At 41.6% G+C, this 26,044-nt stretch overlaps 1 protein-coding gene across 1 annotated transcript in view; it reads right to left on the bottom strand.

Annotated features, from left to right (window-relative positions):
- Positions 1-224: 224 nt before the first annotated feature.
- LRRC38 (leucine rich repeat containing 38) overlaps positions 225-26,044 on the bottom strand; it is a 413,986-nt gene continuing 388,166 nt past the window's right edge. The window contains exon 2 of the mRNA XM_069242505.1: positions 225-2,128. Within this exon, the coding sequence (XP_069098606.1) occupies positions 1,887-2,128 (242 nt within the window). The 3' untranslated portion in view covers positions 225-1,886. The remainder of the gene's footprint in view (positions 2,129-26,044) is intronic.

The raw sequence follows: 26,044 nt of genomic DNA, 5'->3' as shown, positions 1-26,044 counted from the left end.
AGGGAATTGGCTCTTATTTCGACCCTTTCCCCATCGTGAATCTAGAAAAAGGTTTCATGGATAGTTGACAGTGGCCCACAGGAACACTGACAACTCTCAGTGACATTTTTTGTTAAAAAGAAAGTTTTTTTTTAAAAACACAATTCAGTTTTCTTCAACCAGCTATGTTTAAAAATAAATGTTCTTTATTTAAACACAAACACAGACATGGAGACCTGCTGACACTTGTGACTATGGCCAATCGTAGGGGATAGCAAATGGCGAGCTGCTTAACAAATAATAATTAGGCAGGTCATTCTGCAACCCCTACAATTCTGTATTTTGTGAACTGACCTTCACTTCAGGAACTCACGCCCTTCTTATCAAAGAAGCTGCTTTTAAAGTATATAAGTGAGGCTCTGTTAGGTTTTGATATTGTCCAATACACCTCCAATTGATTTTGCTTATATGAAAAATTGAGACTACTATTAATGTTTGGCTCCAAAATTACAATCTTATTTCTGTTCACACTGCAGTGGACCTTTATCAAGTTTGATGTTTAGTGCCCTAGATACAACCTGCATAGATTTTCAAGGAAAAATTGTCTCGCAAACCACCAGCTTCTGGACCCAGTGAGACGTCTTTTATAGCACCGTGCATTTCCCTGGTAGATTGAAGGCTTTGGTGGCCACTTTTGAAACACTTGGGCGGCTCCATGTCCCTCTGTCACTTTCTTAAGCTTCCGCAGATGAATTGCAGCAGGCACGGCTAGGCTTTAAAAGAGGGAAAAGAGCAGATGAGAGGGGAACGTAGAGAGAGAGAGAGAGATCTGAGAGGGCGACGAAAGAAGACAGGAGAGAGAGATTGGCTGGATGGAAAGAGAATGATAGCGCGAGGAGACAAAGGGAGCATTGTTGGTTTGAGCATTTTTTCTGGGCTGCATTTGGTTCCCCAGTCAGCCCTGATTTTATTTTCCATTTTAGAAGATACTTTGACCCACCTGCATCGAAAGTGTTGGGCTTCATAACCTCGACCTGAGGTTAAGTGCTGGGAGGAATTGACACTGTGTATCAAGTAACACATATAAGTGCAAAATACGAAACGCGAAATAGGTCAAGGCAACATTCTGTCTGCTGCGTTCTTTTATGTTACTGAGTAGCCTAAACATCAATGCATTGACCTTTTCCTAGGGGTCGAATTGTTTGCTCATTCTGAATCAGTAAACTTTAGAACTCTGCCACCCTTCCCAAACCAGCGACTCATTCGATGATGATCTTGGCAAATTTCATTGCATTTAATGAAGCTTAACATGACATATAAATGATGTGTTCACAATAACCCTTGTTAGCGTTAGCATTGCCTCCAATTCGAAGTTAATCTAGCGCAACAATCGTTTGATTCAAGAGGCACAAATACCTAAATGAGATGTGTGATGTATATGGGTGGTGTACAGGCACAGGAGTATGGATAGAAGGAGTAATTGCGCTTTTCTAGAAGGGGATAAGTCTGTATAGTAGTAACTCCAGAGAGAGATATCTACCCCTCCTCTCCCACCCCCTTTCTTTCTCTCCTTCTCCAGGTTCAGGTTGTCTCTAATTTCAAAGCAGCTGGATATGCACACAATAATAAGGTATATATTTTAGCATCAGTGATGTGTGGCAAACAACCCTCTAAATCAGTGGCAACAAAGAAGCAACTTCTCTAATGGAGCAAAAGGTTTACCCTGAATAAAAGGGAATCCTTAGACCTACTATTTGAAGCAAAACTATATTGACCTCTGTCATGAATTTCTTTAGAAAGTTTATTTTTTATGTTTTTCTCAGTTTTGCCATGGTGATGAACGCGATCATATATAAATAAAAATGAGATTAACTGTACATTGTTTTAAGATACATAAAAAAATATATTCAGTCCTCCTCTTCCTCATCGTCATCCTCTTTGTTCGGGGCGCACCTCTGGAAGCAGTGCACGGTCGTAGCCAGGAAGAAGCTGGAGAAAATGGCAGCGATGAGGACGACCACTCCTGAAAAAATGATGATCAAGAAGTCTGTTAAGGACAAGCTAAACTTGCATTCGCTGAAGCTGATCTCCGACAGCTCGTGCAGGAAGACCTTCCTGTCCTCCAAGGAGCAGTGGATTTCTTGTACTCCTGCAAAATAAGAACACAAGAGAGAGTGGCATCAGTAAAATGGATGATCCTGATGCTCTTATTAAAGACATTTGTCAAGAAAGTGCCATGTCATGGTTACATGTATTCCAGGAATGATAAGCTACCAGTAATTAACATTTTACACCAGTTCCATGTTGACTGATATGAGAGGCGTATTATCTGAATATCACCTTCAGGGTATTTATTGTTTGACATAAATATTGAGTCATAAATAGCATCTTAAAAATATATTGCCCAATTGGAGTTAATAATAAAAAATGTGTGTCAAATATTGTCTGATATAAATATCATGTCGCAAATAACATCTAGGACAATATTGCCCCATTGGAAGAAAATCGACACTCAAAGTCCGACAACTTTTCTGTATTCTGACATAGAAGAGAGCAGTAAGGCAGGCAGCAGATTTTGCTTCACAAACTCCACACATAAGGCATTGATTTTTGTTTCATTTCATACATATAGAACTGCCTCTCCCCCGGGCATCTTGCAGGAGGATATCGAGTAAAGTACTGGAATTTTACAGCCTTCCATGTTTGATTAAACCATTTGAGAAGCCAACGATGTGCTACTTAAATATAAAGAATTCTACACTTTGAATAACATAATGGAGAGGACAATGACGGAGGTATCAAGTCTGCCCACAACTGATAAAAAATACAGGTAGAGCCATGCACAGCAGGACATAGAGGTTTAGCTGTCCTCGCAGCTAGATAAAACTCTAAATAAAACTCTAAACTGGGCAATTTAGTTAAATGCCCCGTAGCTGACAAAAACCAAATTTAAAGAAAGAGGAAGATGTCAAAATGCTAAATTTACAAAATCCGACAATATTTCACAAACCTACTAAAGAAGTTGCATTGTGCTGAATCTGAGGACTGCATTAAAAAATAATAACAAAAACATTTCTAACAATTCCTAAAATTATCAGATTTAGCGGATACATAACAAATATGAATGGAAAGTGGAATTAGGGACTACAAAATGGTAAAGGATTGCTAGAGGCTCTACTGTGTGCATGACAGTGGAGAACAAGGCGGACCCAAGAGCAGGAAAACCTTACATGAAAAAGGCAAAAAGAATTCAGGAAATGTATAGAGGGCTAGGAAGGAGAGACAAGTGTGAGGTAAAAAACAAGATTGGAAAACAAAGGAAAACAATGACACTGTATAAGCAAGCAAAAAACACTTAGGGGGACATTATGTTAAGAGAAACACGATTGAGGTATTCTCAACCAACCTAAACAAGCACTGGCAAAGCCAGTAAGTCTGGCATTTGCCACCAGCCTTTTGGCAAATTTTATTTTGTGATGGTTTTTGCGAAACATTTTCATTCAAGAAGGTGGCACGTCTTTATCAATCTAAAAAAAGTCTAAAGGTAAAAATGTTTTTGGGTCTCCAAATGCACACATGGCTGTAGCTGTGGTCGTGAACGGGTAGCATGCCACAGTTCAAAGTGAATTTAGCCAATGGCTAAAGTGGGCTAACGCATAGCCCCTTAAGCATGCTCGAGTGTGTGGGAAAAGTGTGAATGACACAACCATAGATAAAGGGTTGATGTAGGGTTTAAAAGCCCTATAAGCAGTGCTTAATTTGAGCCGGTGTTTTCCGGCGCAGGACACCGGCACTTATTTTTGAGGGCTGGCACCTAGTTTTGTGTATCAGGTATTCACTGTGAGCAAAAGACACCAATGGGAAAGAGGGAGGAAGAAAAACACTAAAAAGGTTCACAAAGGGAGAAAGCAGAAAGCTGCAATGGTGAGCCAAAGGGGTAGGGAGTGGCTGTAAATGCTTTAAAGAGGCCAGAGATGGCTTTGGCATCGCACTGCCTCGGTATTCTGTGCTCTCACTTTTAAATGCAGCACCCGTGTTTTTCAGGGGATATCCTTGGGCAACAGAACATTTTTATTTACAAATTGAGCGCTGCCTAAAAGTAACTGCAGTTTAGTAAAACCAAAAGCTCCTGGCTATCACAGACCTAAAAAAAGCTAATCATTCTGCCTCCTGCCTTTGAAAAAAAAAGAAAAGAAAACAGTAAAGAAGGAAAGAAACAAAAAAGAAGGAAAGAACAATAGACAACAGTGTTACAAGTGCTGCAATTTAATCACATAAAGGCCATTGTTTTTCTGTCTGTGCGAAATGTATTAAAAACTATTTGTGAAACTGAGTCTAGAATAAATATATTCCTAAGATTTGTTTGCTTATGTATTATATTGAAGCTTTTGGGTTGTGTACTGAATGCGTGGCAAAAAGAGAATAACTTAATACAGAACAGTTCCAATGAAAGGCAATCTGTTATTCTGTGAAATGCCAGCAGTCACATAAACAAAGGAATTTACAGCAGCATTGGCAGGAGACAGGGACTGATAAAATTGGAATGTATCTTGTGGACACATGTGGTAGAAAGCATCCTGCAATCAAGTCAGGCATGAAACGCATAGGTAGCACTAAAGTAATTATAAAGTAAGAACAAAATAATGTCGCTGAAGGGCACTACTTTGTGTGTGAATGTGCTCATTGTGAAAGTAACATGCAGTCACTCAAAGTGAAGTTAACCAATGGAATAGGTAGACTGCCCCACTGCCCCATGCTGCATGCTGTAGTGGGTGGAAGCAAAAGGTGAATGACAACAACAAAAGGCCAAAGGATGAAGAGTGGTGACCTTTAAGAAAGTATATTATACACATCATTTTAGTAAAATTAAAAGGCCTTGGCTAAAACCAAAACTAAAAAGATGTGAAGTGAATGGCAGGGAGAGAAGTAGAAGCAGGTATAGGGTTTGAACGAGGGGAAGCACTGGTTTCTGTCCCTTTAAATGGCATATATAAATATATGGAATTTAAAAATAATTTTCATTTCATGAGATTGACTTGTCAATTAAGGCAATACAGAACATTTTCTCAGCCTGGTCAGACTGTTATTTTGCTCTATTTGTGACAATATCAAAGACCATAAGCCCTGTACCTAAATACTGCACTTCCTGTTAACATACCAATTATGATCAAAATGCTCCCTCGCCTTTTTCTACAGTAGACTTTACCCTTTCTCTAGTCAGCCTTTCTCCAATCTTCTTACGCCTCACCTCTCACCCCAGTACCCTCCTCCACACGCACTCTTTTTCTAACGTCTGTTTGCCACCTCCAGCCCTTGGACAACTGGCACTCATTGCAGTATTCAGGCTTTGCAGTTTCTCTCTAAATTCCCAATCTTTATTTGGCATAATACAATAGGTATTCTTAAATCTTAATATCAGTCACAACATGACGTATACACTGACAATTGTTTAGATTAATCCGATATATTTGTATCGAGCTTTTCAATGCAAGTGGAGAAATGCTCTGTTGTTTTGACCTTCCAATTGTATTTCTACTATGATTTGTGTGGTGCTCAACTGTCCTTTTTTGTGTGCTTAGCATACAGTAGATAAAATATTAAAACCAAGAATAATGGTATTTTTATTTATGTAGTTTTGCATAACACATATAGGGCCAGAGGGTGCAGATGCGTTTTACTTAAATCATTACATGACAGGCATTGAGTACAAACATAAAATGATGCTATAACAAGTTATCATAGGTGTAATGACATGTAAGTGAAGAATACAAGAGTAAATGTAAATTGGTTCACTCAAACACATCAAATAAATATCAATTGTAGGTCTACACTTACATATAATGCAACACTTTGTAGACAAGGTGGAAGGAATAAGGGGTGTGAATAACATATTAAAGGAGTACATTTTCACAAAGGTCATACAGATCTCTCCATTTCTTCTTGAAGATGGCTCCTGTTTATTTCTAACCTATATGATGTATGTTATCCTCTTTAAACAATGCTCCCAGAGTACCATAGGGATACATTTGATCATAAACATGAAATTGCCCTTTCTCCTATTGGAAGGCATTGAGCAGAGAAGATTTCCCAGAGATGCAGACACGGCAAGTTGACCTTAAAGGGTTAAACCCAGGCCACCAAATGCCATTGGCAGTCTCTATTGAGGAGCTACTGGCCACATGTCTAATTCCATATCACTCTCTTACAATGAGTCACCACTGACACTTCTATTACTGTTACAGGGGGTCTGTACAGTTGTTCACAGGTATCAACAGCTATATTCAACACTTCCTTAAGTGCACAGAGCCTATTCACAGCGTGAGGTGCTCTGATACAGAGAAACTCAATGTGAATCCCAGACTTGTCAACTTGGAAATTCATTCCAATTTACTGTGTGAAGATCGGGTGGGAATGTAAGATGGAACAATGCATGCAGGAATCCTGCATGTCTTAACAACGCATTTGGAACAACGACTGCATTGTTTTCATGCATGGCTTTACCATGTATGCCTTTACAACGGTTTTTAACTGGAAATGCATGCCTAGTAAAGGCCTGGGTGGGAACGGCATGCGTGGTTCTATCATGCCAGCCCTCCACCTGCCCTAAGGCCCAAAAGTACCCCACTCCTAATACTTAAACTACCCCGAAACACCCAACCACCCTAAAAAACTAAACTACCCGACCCTCCCACACCTGCCCCTAAAAACAAAACGACCCCAACCCCCCACCCGCCCTAAATACAAAACTACCCGACCCCCACCCCACCCCTAAAAACAAAACTACCCCTTTCTCCACCCCGCCCCTTAAAAACAAAACTACCCTGAGGCTCCTACCACCACCCCTAAAAACTGAATTACCCTGACACCCCTGCCCACCCTGAGCCCTAAAGACTTCCCCAACCCCCCATTTCCCTAAAAACAACAGAACCCCACCCACCCTCAAAACAACAACTACCCCAACACCCCCACCCCACCCATAAAAACAAAACTACCCGACCCCCCCACCCACCCCTAAAAGCAAACGTACCCAGACCCTCCACCCGCCCCTAAAAACTGAACTACTGACCTCCCCACCCACCCTGAGCCCTGAAACCTTCCCTGAACCCCCCTACCCATCCTAAAAACAAAACTATCCCGACCCCCCCACCACGCCCCTAAAAACAAAACTACCCTGACCCCCTCACCCCTCCCCTAAAAACTGAACTACCCTGACACCCACCACCTACCCTGAGCCCTAAAACGTTCCCTGACCCCACCACTCGCCCTAAAAACAACCGACCCCCCCACTCCCCCAAAAACAAAACTACCCTGACCCCCTCACCCCTCCCCTAAAAACTGAACTACCCTGACACCCACCACCTACTCTGAGCCCTAAAACGTTCCCTGACCCCACCACTCGCCCTAAAAACAACCGACCCCCCCACCCTCCATAAGAACAAAACTACACAGAGCCCTCCACCGTGCCCCTTAAAAGAAAACTACCCCGACCGCCCCACCCTGCCCCTAAAAAAAATAGCCCAACCCCCACCTCAAGCCCTTAATCCACCCTACCCCAAAAAACTACCGCCAACCCTGCCCCAGCCTCACTTACCTGACGGCGCCCTCTCCTGATACACCCTAAAAAAAAGCCCAAAACCCCCCACTCCGGCCCCAAGCCCTTTATCCATCCCCAACCCTAAAAACTACCCCCAACCCTGCGTGACCCCCCACCCTAAGCTCTACCCTTAAAAAAAATCCAAACACCCCCGTCCCTAATAAAAAAATAGCCCAACACCTCACCCCTCAAATCTATGCCCAATTTACCTGACCGTGTCCTCTCAAGATCCACTCTGCCATTTTCTCTGCCTTAACCACGCATATGCGTAGTTCAGCACATGCATGATTAAGGCAGAGACAAAGGCAGTCATTCCAGCAAGCGTGGTTACATTTGCGTGAGAAACGTCTGCATTGTTCCCAACGCGTTGTTCAGGACGTTTCCCATTGGGTGGGGCTTGAAGTCGCAAGGTCTAGAGCTGGAGGGACAGGCCATTACCACCTCTCCAAAACTCAAATAGTGCATGGGGCCAAGAGAGAGTCGGGGGCTTTGGAGCACAGTGCAGCCCAAACAGGCCCACAAAATTACCCAACAAATTACAGAGGCTTGTAAGGCTGTTGCCACTGTCCTGGGAAGTTTTAAAATCCCTGATGGGCATCGGCCATTCTGAGACTCAAACACAATGAGCAGGAAACATCATCTATACAGGGGTTTCCAGTTCATTGTGTACAAACTATGTGACATGAACTCTTCACCCAGAGACCATATGAAGAGAGCAAATACAGTGTGACATACAGGGTCTTTGTGTGAATTGGTAGGATGGTATCTTCCTTTTGCCTAATAAACAGCTATCTTGAAGTTACCTGCCTGCTGGGATTGATGCTACTTTTCCTCGGTACGTCTGGAAGCTACTAACGGGGAATAGAACATCTTATTGTGTATATTAAATTTCAATAATGTACAGGAGAAAGTGTTAACATGGAGTCACTATTGAAGGAACCCACACCATCTGGTGGGGCCACGTCTACAATTCACAGTATAACAAGCTTTGTGGCTGCAAAACATTTTGTAATAATCTACAAAAGTTACTTTTATAACTCACAAAGTAACTTTTGCAACTCATTCTGAATTGGAAATAGAAAGGTGTATGAAAAGGACGTTCTCCTCCTATTTGCGAAATCACAATGTATCAGTGGTTTGAGACTCTAATTCCCGTTGAAAACTATTGACCAATTATTCATACCCCACTTGGGGTGGTAGTCAGTGCTTAATTTGTGCTTGTTGTTTCCAGTGCGGAGCACCGGTACTTATTTTTGAGGGCCAGCGCTACTTTTTCTGCCTCAAGCATTTACTGCGAGCAAAAGACACGTGGGAAAGACGGGGGAGGAGAAAAATGAAAAAGTGTCACAAAGGGAGAAAGCAGAGAGCTGCAAGGGTCAGCTGAAGGGGCAGGGAGTGGCTGTAAATGGATTAAAGAGTCCCGAGATGGCTTCAGGATTACGCTGCCTCAGTATTCCATGTTCGCACATTTAACTGCAGCAACCCCGTGTTTAAGAGGAGGGCTTTGGGCACCAGCATGTTTTTATTTACAAATTAAGCACTGGTGTTAATGAATTCACAAAGGAAGAGCTGCCTGTTGGGGATTGCGTCAGTTTGGAATTATGTTGAGGTACCTCAGAGGGAGCAGACAGCGGTCTAAGCACTATTGTATGCTCCACCAATGACATTGGTTCGAAATGTTTTTTTTAAAGCAGTCCGTGTTGCTTTTAAAAATAATGTTCACTTGGAAGGAATGCGAACGCAGGGATAGACACCGGCCCTACCACTCAGCTCTACATCTGTGCATTCATATTCTAAAAAGGTCGTGAAATGCCTCCTTAATCATTAATAATAATGAAACAGGGATGTTTGCCACCTATCGTGAATGCACATTCAAAAATCCGAATAATTAGAACATCGGGCGTATCGCAAACCGAAGCACGGATCACAAACAAGGCGGTGTGTAATTTGAACATCCTGCTTTGAGAACAAGACTTACCACATCAAGCAGTCGATTTGTTTAAGGACAGTTTTATAGAGTTCAAGACCCTTCTTGGCATGTAGCATAAATCTGTTTATGTTTATGTTTTGCCATCAGTTAAAGCCAGTACTCACTGGAAGTAATACATACCTTACAACTGTACTCTCAGGTAAATGTATTCCTGTAACTAGGTGTAATTCTACACTTTTACGATATTTACCATTCCAGGTACATAATATTAATATAAAATATTAATATTAAATACATCAAATTATCTCAACTTCCAATTTTTATATATATAAAAATATAAAACATCCCTAAAATCCACCATATTCCTCTGTAGGCCCTCTCCTGTTTAGCAGTAAGTACTCACCATTTTTTAAGGCACTTCTCCTTGTCCCTCCCACAGTTACAGCTAAATCATAAGCTCATATGTGCTGAGATCTCTGCCAACATGGCTGTGATCTCCATATACCTAAGAAGGAGAGGCAGCACTCTCCGCATGCAGACCTGTGGATTGTACTTTGTAAAACCTGAGTAGGACTAATTTAATATTACTTTAAGTATCAAAAAATCAGTTTGTGACTAGGCTCCCTAGTTGATAACTCTGCAACAAGCACTGGCAAAGCCAATGGATCTGGATGTTTGTGAGGTGTACATTTTGGTAATGAGTGAGCATCCTTATGTGTGTTGCTGCCCATTGTACTCAAGAGAATATACCAGAACGAAGCAACATCTGTACTTGCAAAAAAGAGTGTTACGACAAGGAGTCAGAAGGTAACGTTTGCCTTATAAGCTTTGAACTTAAACAGCATACTCCGCTATATATTACAATCTGATGATGAAGAGCTAGAGTTTTGTTTGCATCCTTAAGAAAGTGTAGGTGCGCACACATCTTTACTTTGTGGACAAAAGATATATGTAATTCCTTTATGTTATGTAGACAGCAAAGTACAAAAATAACGCAAGAGTGATCAGTGAATAGCACTGTGTCTTCATAACATGTGAATGCAGCTAAGCAACAAGCACCTCGTAAAAAACACAACATCTAGCAATTAAAATGTAATTACATTGGCAAAGCAAATGCACCAAATAGCTCAATCACAAGATACACAATATGTCGCACCTGCAGTTTAATAAAATGTTTACTTGATGTTTTATCACCAAAACATAGCAGGAGCACAAAGACGGAGAATTATAACCATCTGTGAAAAATAATCACCTTGATGGACAGCCGATCCAAGCTAGAACAAACCCTGAAAAGTACATGAAAGCAATAGATGGAAAGGGACTGGCCCAAAACCCACTATTCTCGGTACTTCTGGTTGTATTTTGGGAGAATTGATATCCTGAGGTAACCAGACCGAAAAATAAGAGACTACAAGAGAACATGTTTGGGGTTTTAATACCAATGCACGATTTGCCTTTTGAGGCAATTTAATGGCTTAAACATATCGTTAAATATTTTAGCTATTCTTTTAGTATAACGTGATGAACAGTGCTACAAATGTACAATAATGCAACAATAAACGGGAGAATATATTTTTTAAGTGAATAACATCGAAAATAGTGTCTCTCTTAAATCAGGGTTAGATTCAAAACTGCTCATAGCCCACTTCTAAACCGGACATCAGTTGTAAAAAAGATTGTAAAAGTTTTGGAATAGCAAAAATCATTGCAGCTCCCTCGTTTTTACCACCCATTATTGAACTACTTTTGATGGACACAAATATTTTTGTCTGTTAGATTACTCAAGTAGTTAAGAAGCAATGAAATAAATCCACAATACACAAGTCAAGTTATCAATAAAAAGGCAAAAAGGGTCTTAAAGTAGTTTTAAACACACACTAGCGCTGCTAGCGTGAAAATGTACCTGGTGCGCGCCAAAAATAGCCCCGCACGGGTGAGTGTATGTCAAAAAGGGCTTGCGAGGCGTTGATTCCACTCATGAGCGGGACCATGCGTCGTTTCTCCTTTCGCCGGGTCAGGGCGTGTCGTTTCTTCTCTCCGCAGGAGAGCGATGCGTTGATCTAGTCAGCACTCTCGGGTCCGGGCAGGCCTTGCGTTGTTTTTCCACGCACAGCGGTACTTGAGTCGGAAATCAAGCCGCACGATGATCCGAAAATCCCGCAGCGCGGGCTGTGATCTCCCAGCCTCCGTCAGCGATGCTGTGCGTCCTTTCTCCTGCTCCATGCCTTGATTCTTCGGTCGCGTTTCCTGCAAGCGTAGTTTCTCAGCTGCGGAGCCGGCGGCGCGTCGTTTCTTCAGCCGCAGATCAGAGTTGCGTCAATCTTTTCCCCACACAGCGCTCTGTGCGTGGATTTCCTTGTCTTTATGCTGCCAGCTTCTCCTTTCAGGGTCCCAGGAACTGGATGGGCACCACAGAGAAGAGTAGGAGTCTCTCCAGAGACTCCAGGTGCTGGCAGAGAGAAGTCTTTGCTGTCCCTGAGACTTCAAACAACAGGAGGCAAACTCTAAATCAAGCCCTTGGAGATTTCTTCACAAGATGGAAGGCACACAAAGTCCAGTCTTTGCCCTCTTACTCTGGCAGAAGCAGCAACTGCAGGATAGCTCCACAAAGCACACTCACAGGCAGGGCAGCACTTCTCCTCAGCTCTTCAGCTCTTCTCCAGGCAGAGGTTCTTCTTGATGTCCAGAAGTGATCTAAAGTCTTTGGTTTTGGGTGCCCTTCTTGTACCCAATTTCTCCTTTGAAGTAGGCCTACTTCAAAGTAAAGTCTCTTTTGAATGTGAAATCCTGCCTTTCCCAGGCCAGGCCCCAGACACTCACCAGGGGGTCGGAGGCGGCATTGTGTAAGGACAGGCACAGCCCTTTCAGGTGTAAGTGACCACTCCTCCCCTCCCTGCTTGCACAGATGGCTCATCAGGAAATGCAGATTACACCCCAGCTCCTTTTGTGTCACTGTCTAGTGTGAGGTGCAACCAGCCCGACTGTCAAACTGACCCAGACAGGGAATCCATAAACAGGCAGAGTCACAGAAATGGTATAAGCAAAAAAAGGCTCACTTTCTAAAAGTGGCATTTTCAAACGCACAATCTAAAAATCAACTTTACTAAAAGATGTATTTTTTAATTGTGAGCTCAGAGACCCCAAACTACACATGTCCATCCGCTCTCAAAGGGAATCTACACTTTAATCAGATTTAAAGGTAGCCCCCATGTTAACCTATGAGAGGAACAGGCCTTGCACAGTGAAAAACGAATTTAGCAATATTTCACATTCAGAACATATAAAACACATTACTATATGTCCTACCGTAACCATACACTGCACCCTGCCCTTGGGGCTACCTAGGGCCTACCTTAGGGGTGTCTGACATGTAAGAAAAGGGAAGGTTTAGGTCTGGCAAGCGGGTACACTTGCCAAGTCGAATTTACAGTTAAAACTGCACACACAGACACTGCATTCGCAGGTCTGAGGCATGATTACAGAGCTACTTATGTGGGTGGCACAACCAGTGCTGCAGGCCCACTAGTATCATTTGATTTGCAGCCCTGGCACCTCTAGTGCTCTTTACTAGGGACTTACTAGTAAATCAAATATGCCAATCATGGATAAACTAATCAACAATACAAGTTACACAGAGAGCATATGCACTTTAGCACTGGTTAGCAGTGGTAAAGTGCTCAGAGTTCAAAAGCCAACAGCAACAGGTCAGAAAAAATAGGAGGCAGGAGGCAAAGGGATTGGGAATGACCCTGCATAAGCTAAAAAAGCCCAACAGCCTGCTACAAAGAACAGATCTGTATTTTATGTGGATAACTGAATGGGTGTAGGAAAGCTAGCCTTTACCAGAGCTTTAAAACAAATTAAATGTATGTGAGAGAGGGGCTATGGAGCGATGAGGGGCACTTTTGCCGGGTGGTAGTGCTGGAATCTGAAGAGGAGGTAATTGGGTGGGGCGCCAAAAAAGATTGTCGCACAGGCGCCACCAGGGCTAAAGCCGGCACTGGTTGTGGTTGCAACAGCTTCCACTGCAGCACCTGCCACTAGGCCTGAAAAATAGTCAGTGGTGTGGCAGTTTTTCAGCCTACCACCTGGTAAGAAAGTAAATGCCTATAGTGTCAACTGCTCTATCTGTATCCAGATCTGCACAGTGGGCAGTCTGGGCAGTACTGAATGGGAACATCATGGATGGAAATGTCTGAGCACTGCGCAACCAAAAACATTGGGCAGGCTAAATACCAGTGGAATCATGAAGCAACAAACCAAGATGTTGAAACTGCCCCGTGTGGATTTCTTTGAACAGCAACAAACGCAGGAGGACAAAAACAAGCATTATTTTGCAACATTATGCAAAGAATGCCACAAAGTTGTGAGTTCAGGCTAGACCAGCCAACACATTTTTAGGAAAGTGCTGGAGATACCCTTGTAACACAATCATGAAAATGTGTATAAAACCAAAATAAATGTTAAAAAGTAACAATATAAAAGTTACGGCCTGATGTAGAATTTGACAGATGGATTTAGTACCTTCAAGGATGGATTTAGTACCGTCACCTTGACAGAGTATTTCACTTCTGCCATGGCACGGGTACTCCTCCCACCAAATTTATAGAAATCTGCCAGCCCCTTAGCCATCACTTGCATTTAAAGGAAGCACTGTCACAGTGGTTCCTGTAAATGCATTGAAAGTTTGACGGCTGGCTTCTTTCAATTTTGTTTATATTTTCAAAAAGAAAATCCCAAAGTGAAAATCCCACTGACACCACTGTCTTGAGGTGGGTAGACAAGGAAAGTGGCACATTCTCTATAGGTTCTTCTACTTTGGCAGGTTCCAACAAGGTGTGTGAGTAAATGTGTTGTCAGAGCTTAGTACATCGGAACATTGGTGGATTGAGAGGACTCAAACACAATATTCTCTGCTTTTCTTAAACCTTCTCACACTGCGAACCAGGACTGAATGTTCGCATCACCCAATAATGGGTCATTTTTATATTCCCTTCCAGTGCTACCTTCCCACCATAGACTGCAGATGACATTTCTCACATCACCCTCCAATGTCTGCCATTCATACTGTAATTTGTGAAAGCTTCTCATCCTGACCACTAATCCAAATGTCTCACATCACCATCTGATTCAAGTTCTCAACAATGGCCAACAGTTTTAGCTTCTCATCTTTCCTTCCAGGGATAACTAAATTTACTACCTTCCAACCTCAACTTCTCACATAGCCCAAAAATAAAAACATCTAATACTGTCTACCACATATAGGGACAGATTTACAAACTTTTTGTACTGTGTTGTGTTACAAAAGTGACACACACCAGCACAAACCTTTTATTTGTTCCTTACTTTCCAACGTAAAACTTGTCTTGTACTGGAAAGTTGTCTTTGTGCAGTTTTGTGGTACTAAGCTTCAAGGGGGTGTTACATTGATGATACAAGTGCATTCCCATGCATCCCCTATGCTTTGTGACGCAAAAGCATATCTACTAAAAATATGAGACAGAGTTTTGCATAAAAAATTAATGCCACTCTAAATAAGGCGTTAAAAGGAGAAATGCTTTCATTTCTCCTTTCTTTTCAGACTTTGCATATGTGCTGCACTGTGCAGCACACAGATAAAATAGGAACATTTTTAAAATTTGTTAAGGCATAGTAATTTGAACTTGAAGGGAACGCTTCCAGTACAAAACCTATGCTAGGCTCAAGCACAAATCCTTCCACTATGGCACAAAGGTGTGTGCATGGCTTTCAGCAGCAAAATTCTGCATCAGTGATAGGGAAAGGAGAAGAGAGAGCCATATCTCTGTGGCTACGGCACTCTCCTGCTGTTTTCTTCTCACGCAGCACAGCATTTTTGGCTGTTGAGCTGTGTTGTTTAAGAATTTAGTAACTGACCAAAAGTCTTCCAAACTCCCCGATTACATCTACGTTACAGATTGTCCATGCAATTAACTTAACTGAGGAACTCTCAAGAGAAGAAGAAAATAACGGTGCGTTAAACTGGTGTGTTGAGCTCATCTGCTAGGAGTCAATCTGTGTATGCCAAAGATTACCTATTCGCACGGTAAAATGCACCAGGATTGAAACTTCTTTTCTTCCAGCCTTGATAATTTTATTAAGGTGCATGCTCTATTCACCATATTGTAGTAATGCATAACAGTTTGAATGGTTACATTATATTAAGAAACAGAGTTATACATTTCCTCGAGCCTGTTTTAGTTGGGATGCATTTGTTTTTAGTATATGACTGTACAGTGTTATAATTTCTTCTTCTGGGTATTTAGTGACCTAGGCATTCACTAAAATATTTTTAACTAAGCGCATTCCCTTTCATACAAAGATTAATAACATATTTAATTTCTACTTCATTCTAAAATGCATTGATTTACTGCTTGTTCCTGCCAGTTTCGATGTTGGGGTGATGGGAAACAATTGAGCCTTGAGTTGTTCTCCTGAGGGGTAGTAGACTGCAATGAGGAGGAAACACGTGATACACATGCTTTGTTCTGAATGGAGTAGCTGACAGAGTTGTGACTCTTGCATTTTGGCTTGAGGGCCAATTGGTTGGGGCTTGGGCTGTGATCCTTGGGATGTTTTCGCAACTAGAAGATTGACTGATTGATGTGCTCTTGGAGATTTCTGTTTGTCGGGGCAAAGGCTAGACACTTGGGGAGGGTGTTCTATGTAGAAACATAATTGATCTTGAAACAACCCTTGTTAATGTGGGGTCCGATGAGCCCATGGTAAAAAATAAACCTATGCTGGCGCTCCTCTATGCAGATGACGCCGTGCTGCTCGCTAGGACTGCTAAAAGCCTAAATCTGCTGATCTCTAGCTTTGTGAGTTTTGTGGAAAAACTAGACCTACAGACTAACCTCACAAAGACGTTTATAATGAATTGTGGCCCCAAGATCACAAAAACATTATCTTTATGTATTGGGGATTACCTAACCATCTTGGATTGACGTTTGATGAAGCATGCACCTGTGTCCCCTGTGTGGGAGCAGAATAAGTCATTATTCACGTACGGTTGGTTCTATCTTTTCCTAGCTGCCACCATAGGGGGAAAACCTATTGCTCCTATACTCGAGATCTACAAGTGGAAGTGTCTACCATCCCTTGCTAATGGATTGGGGGTCTGGGGTTATAGGGATACCAGCAGGGTACAAGCGGAGTAAAATCCGGAGGCGGATCTTTGGTGTTTCTCCCTCAACCCCTCATTTTGTAGTTTTGTAGTTCACCAAGAGTCAGGCCTGGAATATGAGGAGGACCAGCTAAATTTTGCCCCATTGTTATTATGGTGCTCAATGTGGCTAAATGAAGAGGCTGGCATTAATCGCACAATCATATCAGATTGCCTCCCTTGCTTGCATGGCCTTAACATCCCTTAGCTTAGGTATATCAGGGAGACAGTAATGAAACTAACAGTTAGAGAATACTGGTTCCTCCAAACTACTGAAGCGGTGGCTCCATATCTATTCACTTTTCAGAATACTTGGGAGCAAACGCTACTAACGTGTTTCAGAGTTTGCTCTATTAGATCGCTTTTGTGTTTACCCCAGTGTCAATTTGCCCCTTCCGATATAATAATCTGCCCTTGCAATGATTCATTTCCACATAGCCTTTTACATTTTCTTTTCTTGTCCAAATTTCATTTTACCTCTTGATATTTGTTGGGAAAAGAGTACACTCTTTGTAGGGCTGGTCCAACTGTGTATGGTTACTGAGCGATGACCGTAGAGAGGAGAGAACTCTTGCAATGGATATCAAGCATTCAAGCCGAGATTGACTTCTACAAGATTGTTTACACAGGATCACCATTTATAGAATCATGCAAAAAGAGGATCAGAAGATCGCTTTAATTAGTACCACAATACCGTCCTTATATCGAACATGAGAGAGTCTCTACTATAACCATGATCTTTACAGGGAATATATACAGAGAAAAAGCCGTGAAACGCCGCAGGCTTGCCAGGTGCATGCGGTGTAACGTTTTGATTGAGTGCAAATAAATATTGATAAACATTATGAAAAACTGCGCAATCAGAATCGAGCTGACGCCCCAGAATGAGAAATAATAAAGAATGATGAACAGAAACTACAATCAAGCATCGTTTAATTCAATGAAAGTCGAGCATATTGATTATCTACTTTATCTACTTTGAAATATGTACTAGGTATGATTAAAGATTGATGGTTTATGATCAATATAAAGGTATTCAAACTAAAAATAATTGGGATATACATGCTCTTCCAGACGTTTTTTTTCTTTTACTTGAATTGAGAACATCCTGTACTCATCTGAGCTTATAATGTTGCAATTGTCAAACTGATGTTGCTGAAACGAGGGAGTAGAGCAACACGTTGACTTGGTCTAAGTTTTATTGCACTTTTAGCTAGTTTAATTTTTAACAAGGTTTAATTGTATTTTTCACTGGTTGCATATACATCAATAGGGATGTAAATATTTCATTAGGAATGATCTATTAACTTGTTGTTAAAGTGAAATGGATATCCACTAAAGGGGTATGCACTCTAAACATGTTGGACGTGACATCAAGAAAAGTTGTGAATGGAGAACTAATATTATATTTGAACCACTGTCAGATAACATGTTGAAATAGTTGCCAAAAGGGCTTTGGGTTAAACTTCATACATCCAAAGCCTCACTCATCTACGAATTAAATATTTCTTTGCTAAGAACAACCAAGAAAGAGGCATCCTAACATATTCATAAAGCAGCAGCATGCTTAATGAACTTCACTGTATATGGAGCATTAGGAACTTTACTTATTCAGCAAAAATTATCACAGTTCTAGAAGTCTTTAATTTCTATGGCCTGTAATTGTTCATAAAAATACGTTCATAAAAATGACAGAAGTAGGCAGGTGTTTGACATGAGTCTCATGGAGAAGCTGAGAAACACTGGAACTGGTACAGCAGTTTATCTATCTCCCTTGTACGTTAGCCCGCCAGTTCTTAACTTAAAGGTAGTGGGAAGCCAAGCCACTCTGCACAACTACCGAGAATGTAGAAAATGTGCACAGTGCTGTTAGGGAGGTCTAATAATTCAGAGTCCTCGCTATGTTTGTTCTCATATTATCCGTACAGATCTTCCTCTAATTAAGAAAGGATATACAATAAGTAAGGAAAGAAAGAGGATCACTGTCACAAAGTATGCGAGATGTATTTGATATCATTATCCTACAGGCCAATCTCTGTGCAGTTTCTGACACTGATATTGGCACTTAGGGCCTTATTTGTAATTTGGTGGACAGGTTACTCTGCCACAAACGTGGTGGTGTACCATGTATGCATAATCTGCAGTGTTCTCAGTCTATTTAGAGGAGTAAGGGGGCTACCATGGTCCCAGAGCCACTGCTGACTCTGTTGCTGAAAGCCAGACTGACATTGAACTGACCTTCAAAATGCCTCAGACTGTCCTCCCTATTTAGTGTGGACATTCAAACAAACCTTTTTTTCCCTGTTCGGGACCTCAACAGAAAGTCTGGCGGTCCCGAACAGGAAAACAAAATGTTACCTCAAAACACTGGTAGAAAACTCCCAGTGTGTCAGGTACATTTATTTGTTCAGTTTCAAAACAAACTACCACTTCCGACATTTGTTTTTGAAGAACTTAGACACTTTTCTGAGTTGCTGCATTAAATATGGTGATTGTTCAGCAAACTTTAAGGGGCATATTAATGAGAGGCTTGTGCCATTGTTGCTTCACTTGCTTTGATGCTCCGGTGGTGCAAACCTTTCAACCACATCTATGAGGCCATGCAAAGTCACTTTGCGTGGCTTTGAATGGCCTCATAGATATGGATTAAGGCAAGGCAGCACAAATCGCTGTGTTGCCATACTGTGCATTAAGGAGACGTTCTGTGGGAGTTGTGGTGGGTGTTCCCATGTAACACCCATGGATTTTGATGCACTGCGGATATAGAAGACCTTGTTAACCTGGAGATGCACCAAAGCCTTATGTCTCTCCAGGGGAGATGCAAAGAAGACAAATATCAATATTTCTCCTCAGTTTTCCTCTTTCTATGTGTGCTGCAAAAGCCTCCCGGTTTGTTTGTGTGCAGGAAGGTTCCTCTTCCTGCACTGAAACAATCCTGCCTACACCGTAGACACCCTTCTTGCACCATGGTGCAAGGGTGTCTGCATTGACGCTAAGCAGCCAAAACGGCACTAGCCAGCGCAGTGGGAAAGGACAGGAAAGCACTGTATCGCATAGATACAGTATATTCCTGCCCTTTCTTTTTGATGCAGGGCAGCACAGCAAGGTGACTTGCTGCTCTGCCTTGCATCAAGAAGTCATAAATCCACACCTAAGTGCCTTAAACAGAGCTGCAGCAACCCCAGTTCTGCTGAAGAAATAGAGGTCACCACCTGCCTAGCCGAGATCTCTGAATATAGAGGTCGGACTTCCTTAAGGGCAATGGAGAAAATCTCTCTGCCGCCCTGGCAGACCAACACATCAGCTGCACATTTTAAATAAGACCCTTATCCATGACATGTTCTGAGGATTATTATGCTTGGGGCACAGTACCATCAAGGCCGGATGGCCGAAAGGCATCATCAAAGTTGTTACGCCAAGACGCGATTAAACAATTTGGAAGTTGCCGCTATATCCTGAGTAAGTGTCCTTTTGTGGAATTCCGTTGGAAGGATTGTCGTTCTCAGCTGGTGTGCTCCTCCAACGTGGGGATGAGGTTTAACAAGAGACGGAATTTTTATAAATATATATATATATATATATATATATATATATATATATATATATATATATATATATATGAGAAATTGAATATCAGACGTTACAACTGCTTTTCATGGCAAAGGTATGCTTTTTAAAGCCCTGTGTGGTATTACAATGTGCTGTCAAGGTCAAAGTGTTGTAATGCCCCAGGTGTTAATTTATGCCAGGTAAAACCCTGCTTTGTAAATTCTGATATCTGTTTCAGAGAGAAGCAAAACACATTTTTTTTAGTTATGCAGATTTCTGAACTAGAAACCATACTTGGGTATGAGAGAAGAACCTGAGCACACACAGTTTACGGTAACAGGAGTAAAGTGTGTTTTACTTGACCCGAATATGGCTATTGCTTTGTGTAATACTGATACACGCCACCCCTACACGACACGCGGCATCATTATGAGAAGGGTCATAGCGAACAATGTTTGCATTCACTTTTGAAATCAATAGCTTTACCTCCCTGATGCCACCTATAAGAGTGTAAGAGTGTTGGAAGGGAAGAGAAGGTTTTGGGAAAGAAAATGAGTTTACAACCCTGAAATGAAACCGACTCGAGCGGGTCTATAACCAAGAATCCATTTCATGTTCCCCGACGTTTCCTCAGTGTGTCAAAATGAAAGACACAAAATGTACCTCAGACAAAGAATAAAGAGGAGGGATGGCGGGATTATTACATCTCATGTGGCTGTTGCAGTGCAGAATGAAATAAAATTGCTGTTTCCATGACTACCAGGGAAGTCTGCTTTTCAATTTTACAATGTTATTGTGTTATATTTGAAAGCTGAGTAAATATACCAAAGAGGTAAACGGAGCAAGCATTATTTTCGCGATTTTGTGTTTGACAGCGAATCTTAGTGCTGTAAATATTCGGAGAGTGTTGCAAACCAAATATCTCGCCTAGAAATCACTGTGTATATGTGTTATTTGTCACAATGTTTACAAATGCATAAGCCTTGTTACCTCTCACGTTGTGGCTAGCATGGTGTTCGATATACAAGGGGCGTCCTTAGTTATAAATTGTAAAACAGATAGCGTAGATGTTGGAATTTAAGTACAGTCCCCTTCTTGCACCTCTAGATGTAAATTTATAATATGATAAACAGGACACAGATCCCAGAATGCAAAGGAGAAAACCTGGAGTGGATAAACTACTCACGTGTATACCTGGGAAACTCGAGAGCTCCATCATTATCACTGGCAAAACAGCGTAGACACACTGATTTCAATTGAGGGCAACCAGAGGTAGAATAAGCTACTCCTGGCTTGCTTTTAGTCCCCTCCTCCCCCGCCTCTTCCCACCCCCGGAGGCAGCTGACTGTGCCACTGAACTCAGTGGTTATAGGTTTAAATATTGAAATTGTTTAAATTGCATTTATATAGCGCTTACTACTCCTGATGAGGCTTCAAAGAGCTTTACGGTGAACAGCACGCTACCTGGGATACCAAAATTAGTGGTCAGTCCATTGGTTTTTGGGGTTAGTTTTGCATGTTCTTTCCATGCATTCACACCAGTTTCTTTGTAGTATATTATTGACACAGATGCAGTGACTAATTTGTGGTTGTTGTTTCCGGTGCTGAGCACCGGCACTTATTTTTGAGGGCTGGGGCTTAATATTCTGCCTCAAGCTTTTGCTGCGAGCAAAAGACACATATGGGAAAGACGGAGGAAGAGAAAAACGAAAAAGTGTCACAAAGGGAGGAAGTAGAAAGCTGCAAGAGTGAGCTGAAGGGGCAGGTTGTGTCTTTACATGGATTGAAGCGGCCCGAGATGGCTTCAGGATTACAAAGAGGAGGGTTTTGGGCGCTGGCACCTTTTTATTTACAAATTAAGCACTGCACAGGTGTGAGAAGCGATTGCTTGCTGGAATTGATAAGATAGATTTGGTTTCCAAAAGAGCTTAAGATGGATAGGCATGAGTTTCAGAGAAACTTGTATACATAAGATGCAGACAGAAGGAAGAAGAGAAAGAGTGATGCACTTTAAAAAACAAACAGTATGGAAGTACGTAACAATAACAAAAGTTTGATAGAATGCCAATCCTTAATGCATGATTTTCAGGAATATAGCAGGTTGAGAATATTTGTATGCAATTTGTGGATGTAAACCTGTTAAAAATGAGCACTTTTAAATTCAGCTCCTAAGAAAGGTAGCTTACACAATCTTTCTAGAGGCAGTTAAGAGGTGACATATATAACAGTGACATTGAAGCCCAGTGCTTGTTGAGACTGCTTTACTGTCAAGCAGTGTGACAAAAAAGCACATTCTGTTACCTGTAATTACAATAACACCCCAGAGAGACCTGTTTATATACCTGCTATAGCAGAATATTTAATACTATAAAGAATCATTACGGTTTATGCAAATCATATGCACATAAATTATCTAAACATATCATATAAAACTTATATTGTGTAAACACCCATCAACTAAACATATAACAAGGCAATAAATAAATAAATTGCAGCAATTATTAGTATAATCAGTCTATGTTTGTGACTCAGTCAATACTTGGTTCAGAAGGTATTGCCCATTGCATCTACCTGAAGAGGACCCCCACAGGCCACACACCATGTCCAACATAATGAATATGCCTGAGGTCAGCTTCCAGAATACACCCTGCTTCGTAGTGGAGCAAAACTGGCCCTAACAAGTAGTGCTGGATTGTGAGCTTTCAAGGTTGTGGAATATAATACTTTACCCGAATTCCCAAAAGCAAGAGAAATGAGAAAACGTAACTTAAATGAGCAGGCTTTGGGAAGAAGAACCCCACCCCACCAGGTGGATTGGGTGAGGTTCTTCCTCCCAAAGAAATTCTGAACAAAATTAGGTCAAATAGCTCATTTTAAAGCACATCTTTTCACATAAAGTCAATAAACAGCCATAGGCTTGGAAAAAGCACTTATTATATATTCAAGTACTTTCACAAGAAACAGTCCAAACCTGGCTCAATGTCATGAACCTTGACAGTTTAGAACAACTTTCACTGAATGCCAAGTCACTTGGATTCACTTCTGATACTAAAAAAAACAAAACAAATACAGCCTTGTACCAGCTCTCTCATTACAAAACTGAAATAGTTTCTTCTGGAAAGTAAATTCAGAAGTCTGTTAAGCCTTTGTACTCTTGTCTCTGGTCAGTTGTAACAGCCATGGGTTCACAGACCCCCACACTGGCGTCTTGTGTGCTGAAACAGCATCAGAACTACAACTGGGGCTGTGCCCTGCTCTGCCCTCCTTAAACCTGCTAAGATGGCCCATCCTGCCAAGATCCAGTCGCTCTATTGTGTGGCTGTCTGGATAGAATACACAAAGGCCAACTGCCACCCATACCCAGTCAGGTGACCCAAGAATAAGCTGCAGGCACCAAATGGTTTGGACAAGAAAATGACAACATTCTAAAAGCAGCATTATCTGAATTGTGACTTAAACTATGACTTTATCATTAACATTAAAGAGGATTTTAAATTATGTTTCTTTAGTTACCCAACATGATTTTTCTGCTTGTTCCCTAAAAAAAGTTATTTCTTACCAAATGTAATGAAGTAATTGAATTCTGTTGTTGTTGTTATTTGTTCTATAACAAATGTAATCACTGTAGTTGAAAATGAATGTATGAGTTTTTCACTAGTACGACATGTAAAACTCAAAAGTCCAACTTTTTAAATACAATGCTCCCTACCTTAGGGGCTGTTTAGGCCTATCCTAGGGGGTACCATATGTAATAAAAAGAGGATTTTAGGGCTAGCAAAAGGTGTATTTTCCCTAGTCAAATTGGCAGTTTAAAACTGCCCACAGGCTGCAAAGGCAGGCCTGAGATATGCTGAGCAGGGCTGAGGAGCAGAAGAAGTGCTCCAGGCCCACTAGTAGCATTTAATTTACCAGCCCTGGGTATATGACATACCACTTTACTAGGGACTGATAATTAGATTTAATATGCCATTCAGGTGTAAATCAGGGTTACCATGCTTTAAGGAGTGAGCACAAGCAATTTCGGACTGGTTAGCAGTGCTAAAGTGCACAGAGTCTTAAGGCCAACAAAAACAAATTCAGCAAATCAGGAGAGGAGAGGCAAAAGTGTGTTATCACAAAACCCCTACATGCAAGGAAAGGTGAACAAGTGCATGAATGTTAAGTAATTGAGTGCATAGCTGGATGGATGAGGGGGTGCCTGGATGGAAGCATCCATTCACAAACACATTGATTGTTGTTTTCAGCTAGCCACCCGTCTCAAAAACAACACATGCAGATTCAACAATCTATTAATTGGCACTTTCAATTATAAGACAGACATATTGACTTCACCGATTCTTGTTTACATTGACTCATTCCACACTTTTGCTATTTGTAAGAAGTGTAAATAACAAATAACCTTCATGCTGCCCCATTTATCCCCAGATCTGTGCAGGTACCTGGTTGCAGCTCCAGCCCTGATCCAAAGCCCAGCCTTGAGAAGTAGTGTGCTGTTGCTCTTTAGTTACAGATATGCTTGCTGCATTCCTATCTCGTTAGAGGCAGTGTAGTGTGTTATGACCAACAAAACATCTTGAAATTAAGTAATAGCAAAATTCAAATGGGCAAGCGTACAAAACCTCACAGGACTATGAAAGAGTGCTCCTCATCTAATGGATTTCGCAGCATCACATTGACTCACCAGCATTTTAGATGAAGGGATTTCCTTCACAATTAACTACGATTCGATGGTCCAGCCATTGCAGCGATTAGTGCTTTAGCCAGTGCTTAATTTGTAAATAAAAACGTGCCGGTGCCCAAAGCCCTCCTCATATACATGCAGCTGCTGCAATTAAATGTGGCAACAGGGAATACTGAGGCGGTGTAATCCTGAATCCATCTCGGGCCTCTTCAATCCATATAAAGCCACTCCCTGCCCCTTCAGCTCACTAGCAGCTTTGTACTTTATACCTTTGACATGTTTTTTCGTTTTCTCTTCCTCCGTCTTTCCCATACGTGTCTTTTGCTCGCAGCAAATGTTTGAGGCAGAAGAATAAGCCCCGGCCCTCAAAAATAAGTGCCGGTGCTCAGCACCGGAAACAACAAGCACAAATTAAGCACTGACTTCAGCTCATGCAACATCTAATGGCTCCTTGTTGCTACGCTCTGGCCACATTGTCTCCACTCTAAGCATGCTGCCCCATGGACCTATACAGAAATTGAATAACTCTCCAAGAAAGTAATGGATGAAGGGGCTGGCATAATAATCCCCAAATAGAAAGCAGACTCCCTGTTTCTGTCTGCAGAGCTACACAACCAGTGAGCAATCAAATGCAGAACTGATCTATGGTGCTGATAAAAGGGGCTCCGCTAAAGCCACTCTGTCTTTAGGCCTTCTCTGCTTTTTGGCATGATACGAGTGCTAGTGGACAGCTAATGCTTTCTGTACCCAGACCTAGAAAACAATTGTAACCCCTGGAACTGGAACTGGTGTGTTTCCTACAGCACTTTCAATGTAGTTGCTCCCTAGTGAAAAAGGTAAACAAGTAATCCAATCTCTATTAGGGTTAGTTTCTCCAGGGCCCCTAAAACCAATACTCCATTCGCCTGCAAGAACCAGGAAGTATGACCACATCACACCAATCCTGATCTCCATGAACTGTCTCTCAGTGCACACTAGAAGTATTCATGAGTCAGCCTGCTTTATCCATAAGACTTTCACTCTGAAACACCAAATTACCTAACACATAAACCTTTTGTCTCGGGTTGATAGTGTCAATTATGAAACCCTATGCTTGGACACCGCTTAGCAGATAAAAAAAAAGGACCT

This window comes from Pleurodeles waltl, chromosome 6 (assembly GCF_031143425.1).
Source record: "Pleurodeles waltl isolate 20211129_DDA chromosome 6, aPleWal1.hap1.20221129, whole genome shotgun sequence".
In the NCBI taxonomy this organism is placed as follows: domain Eukaryota; kingdom Metazoa; phylum Chordata; class Amphibia; order Caudata; family Salamandridae; genus Pleurodeles; species Pleurodeles waltl.
The sequence above is the reverse complement of the archived record's forward strand: the minus strand, read 5'-3'. Positions and strand labels throughout refer to the sequence as shown.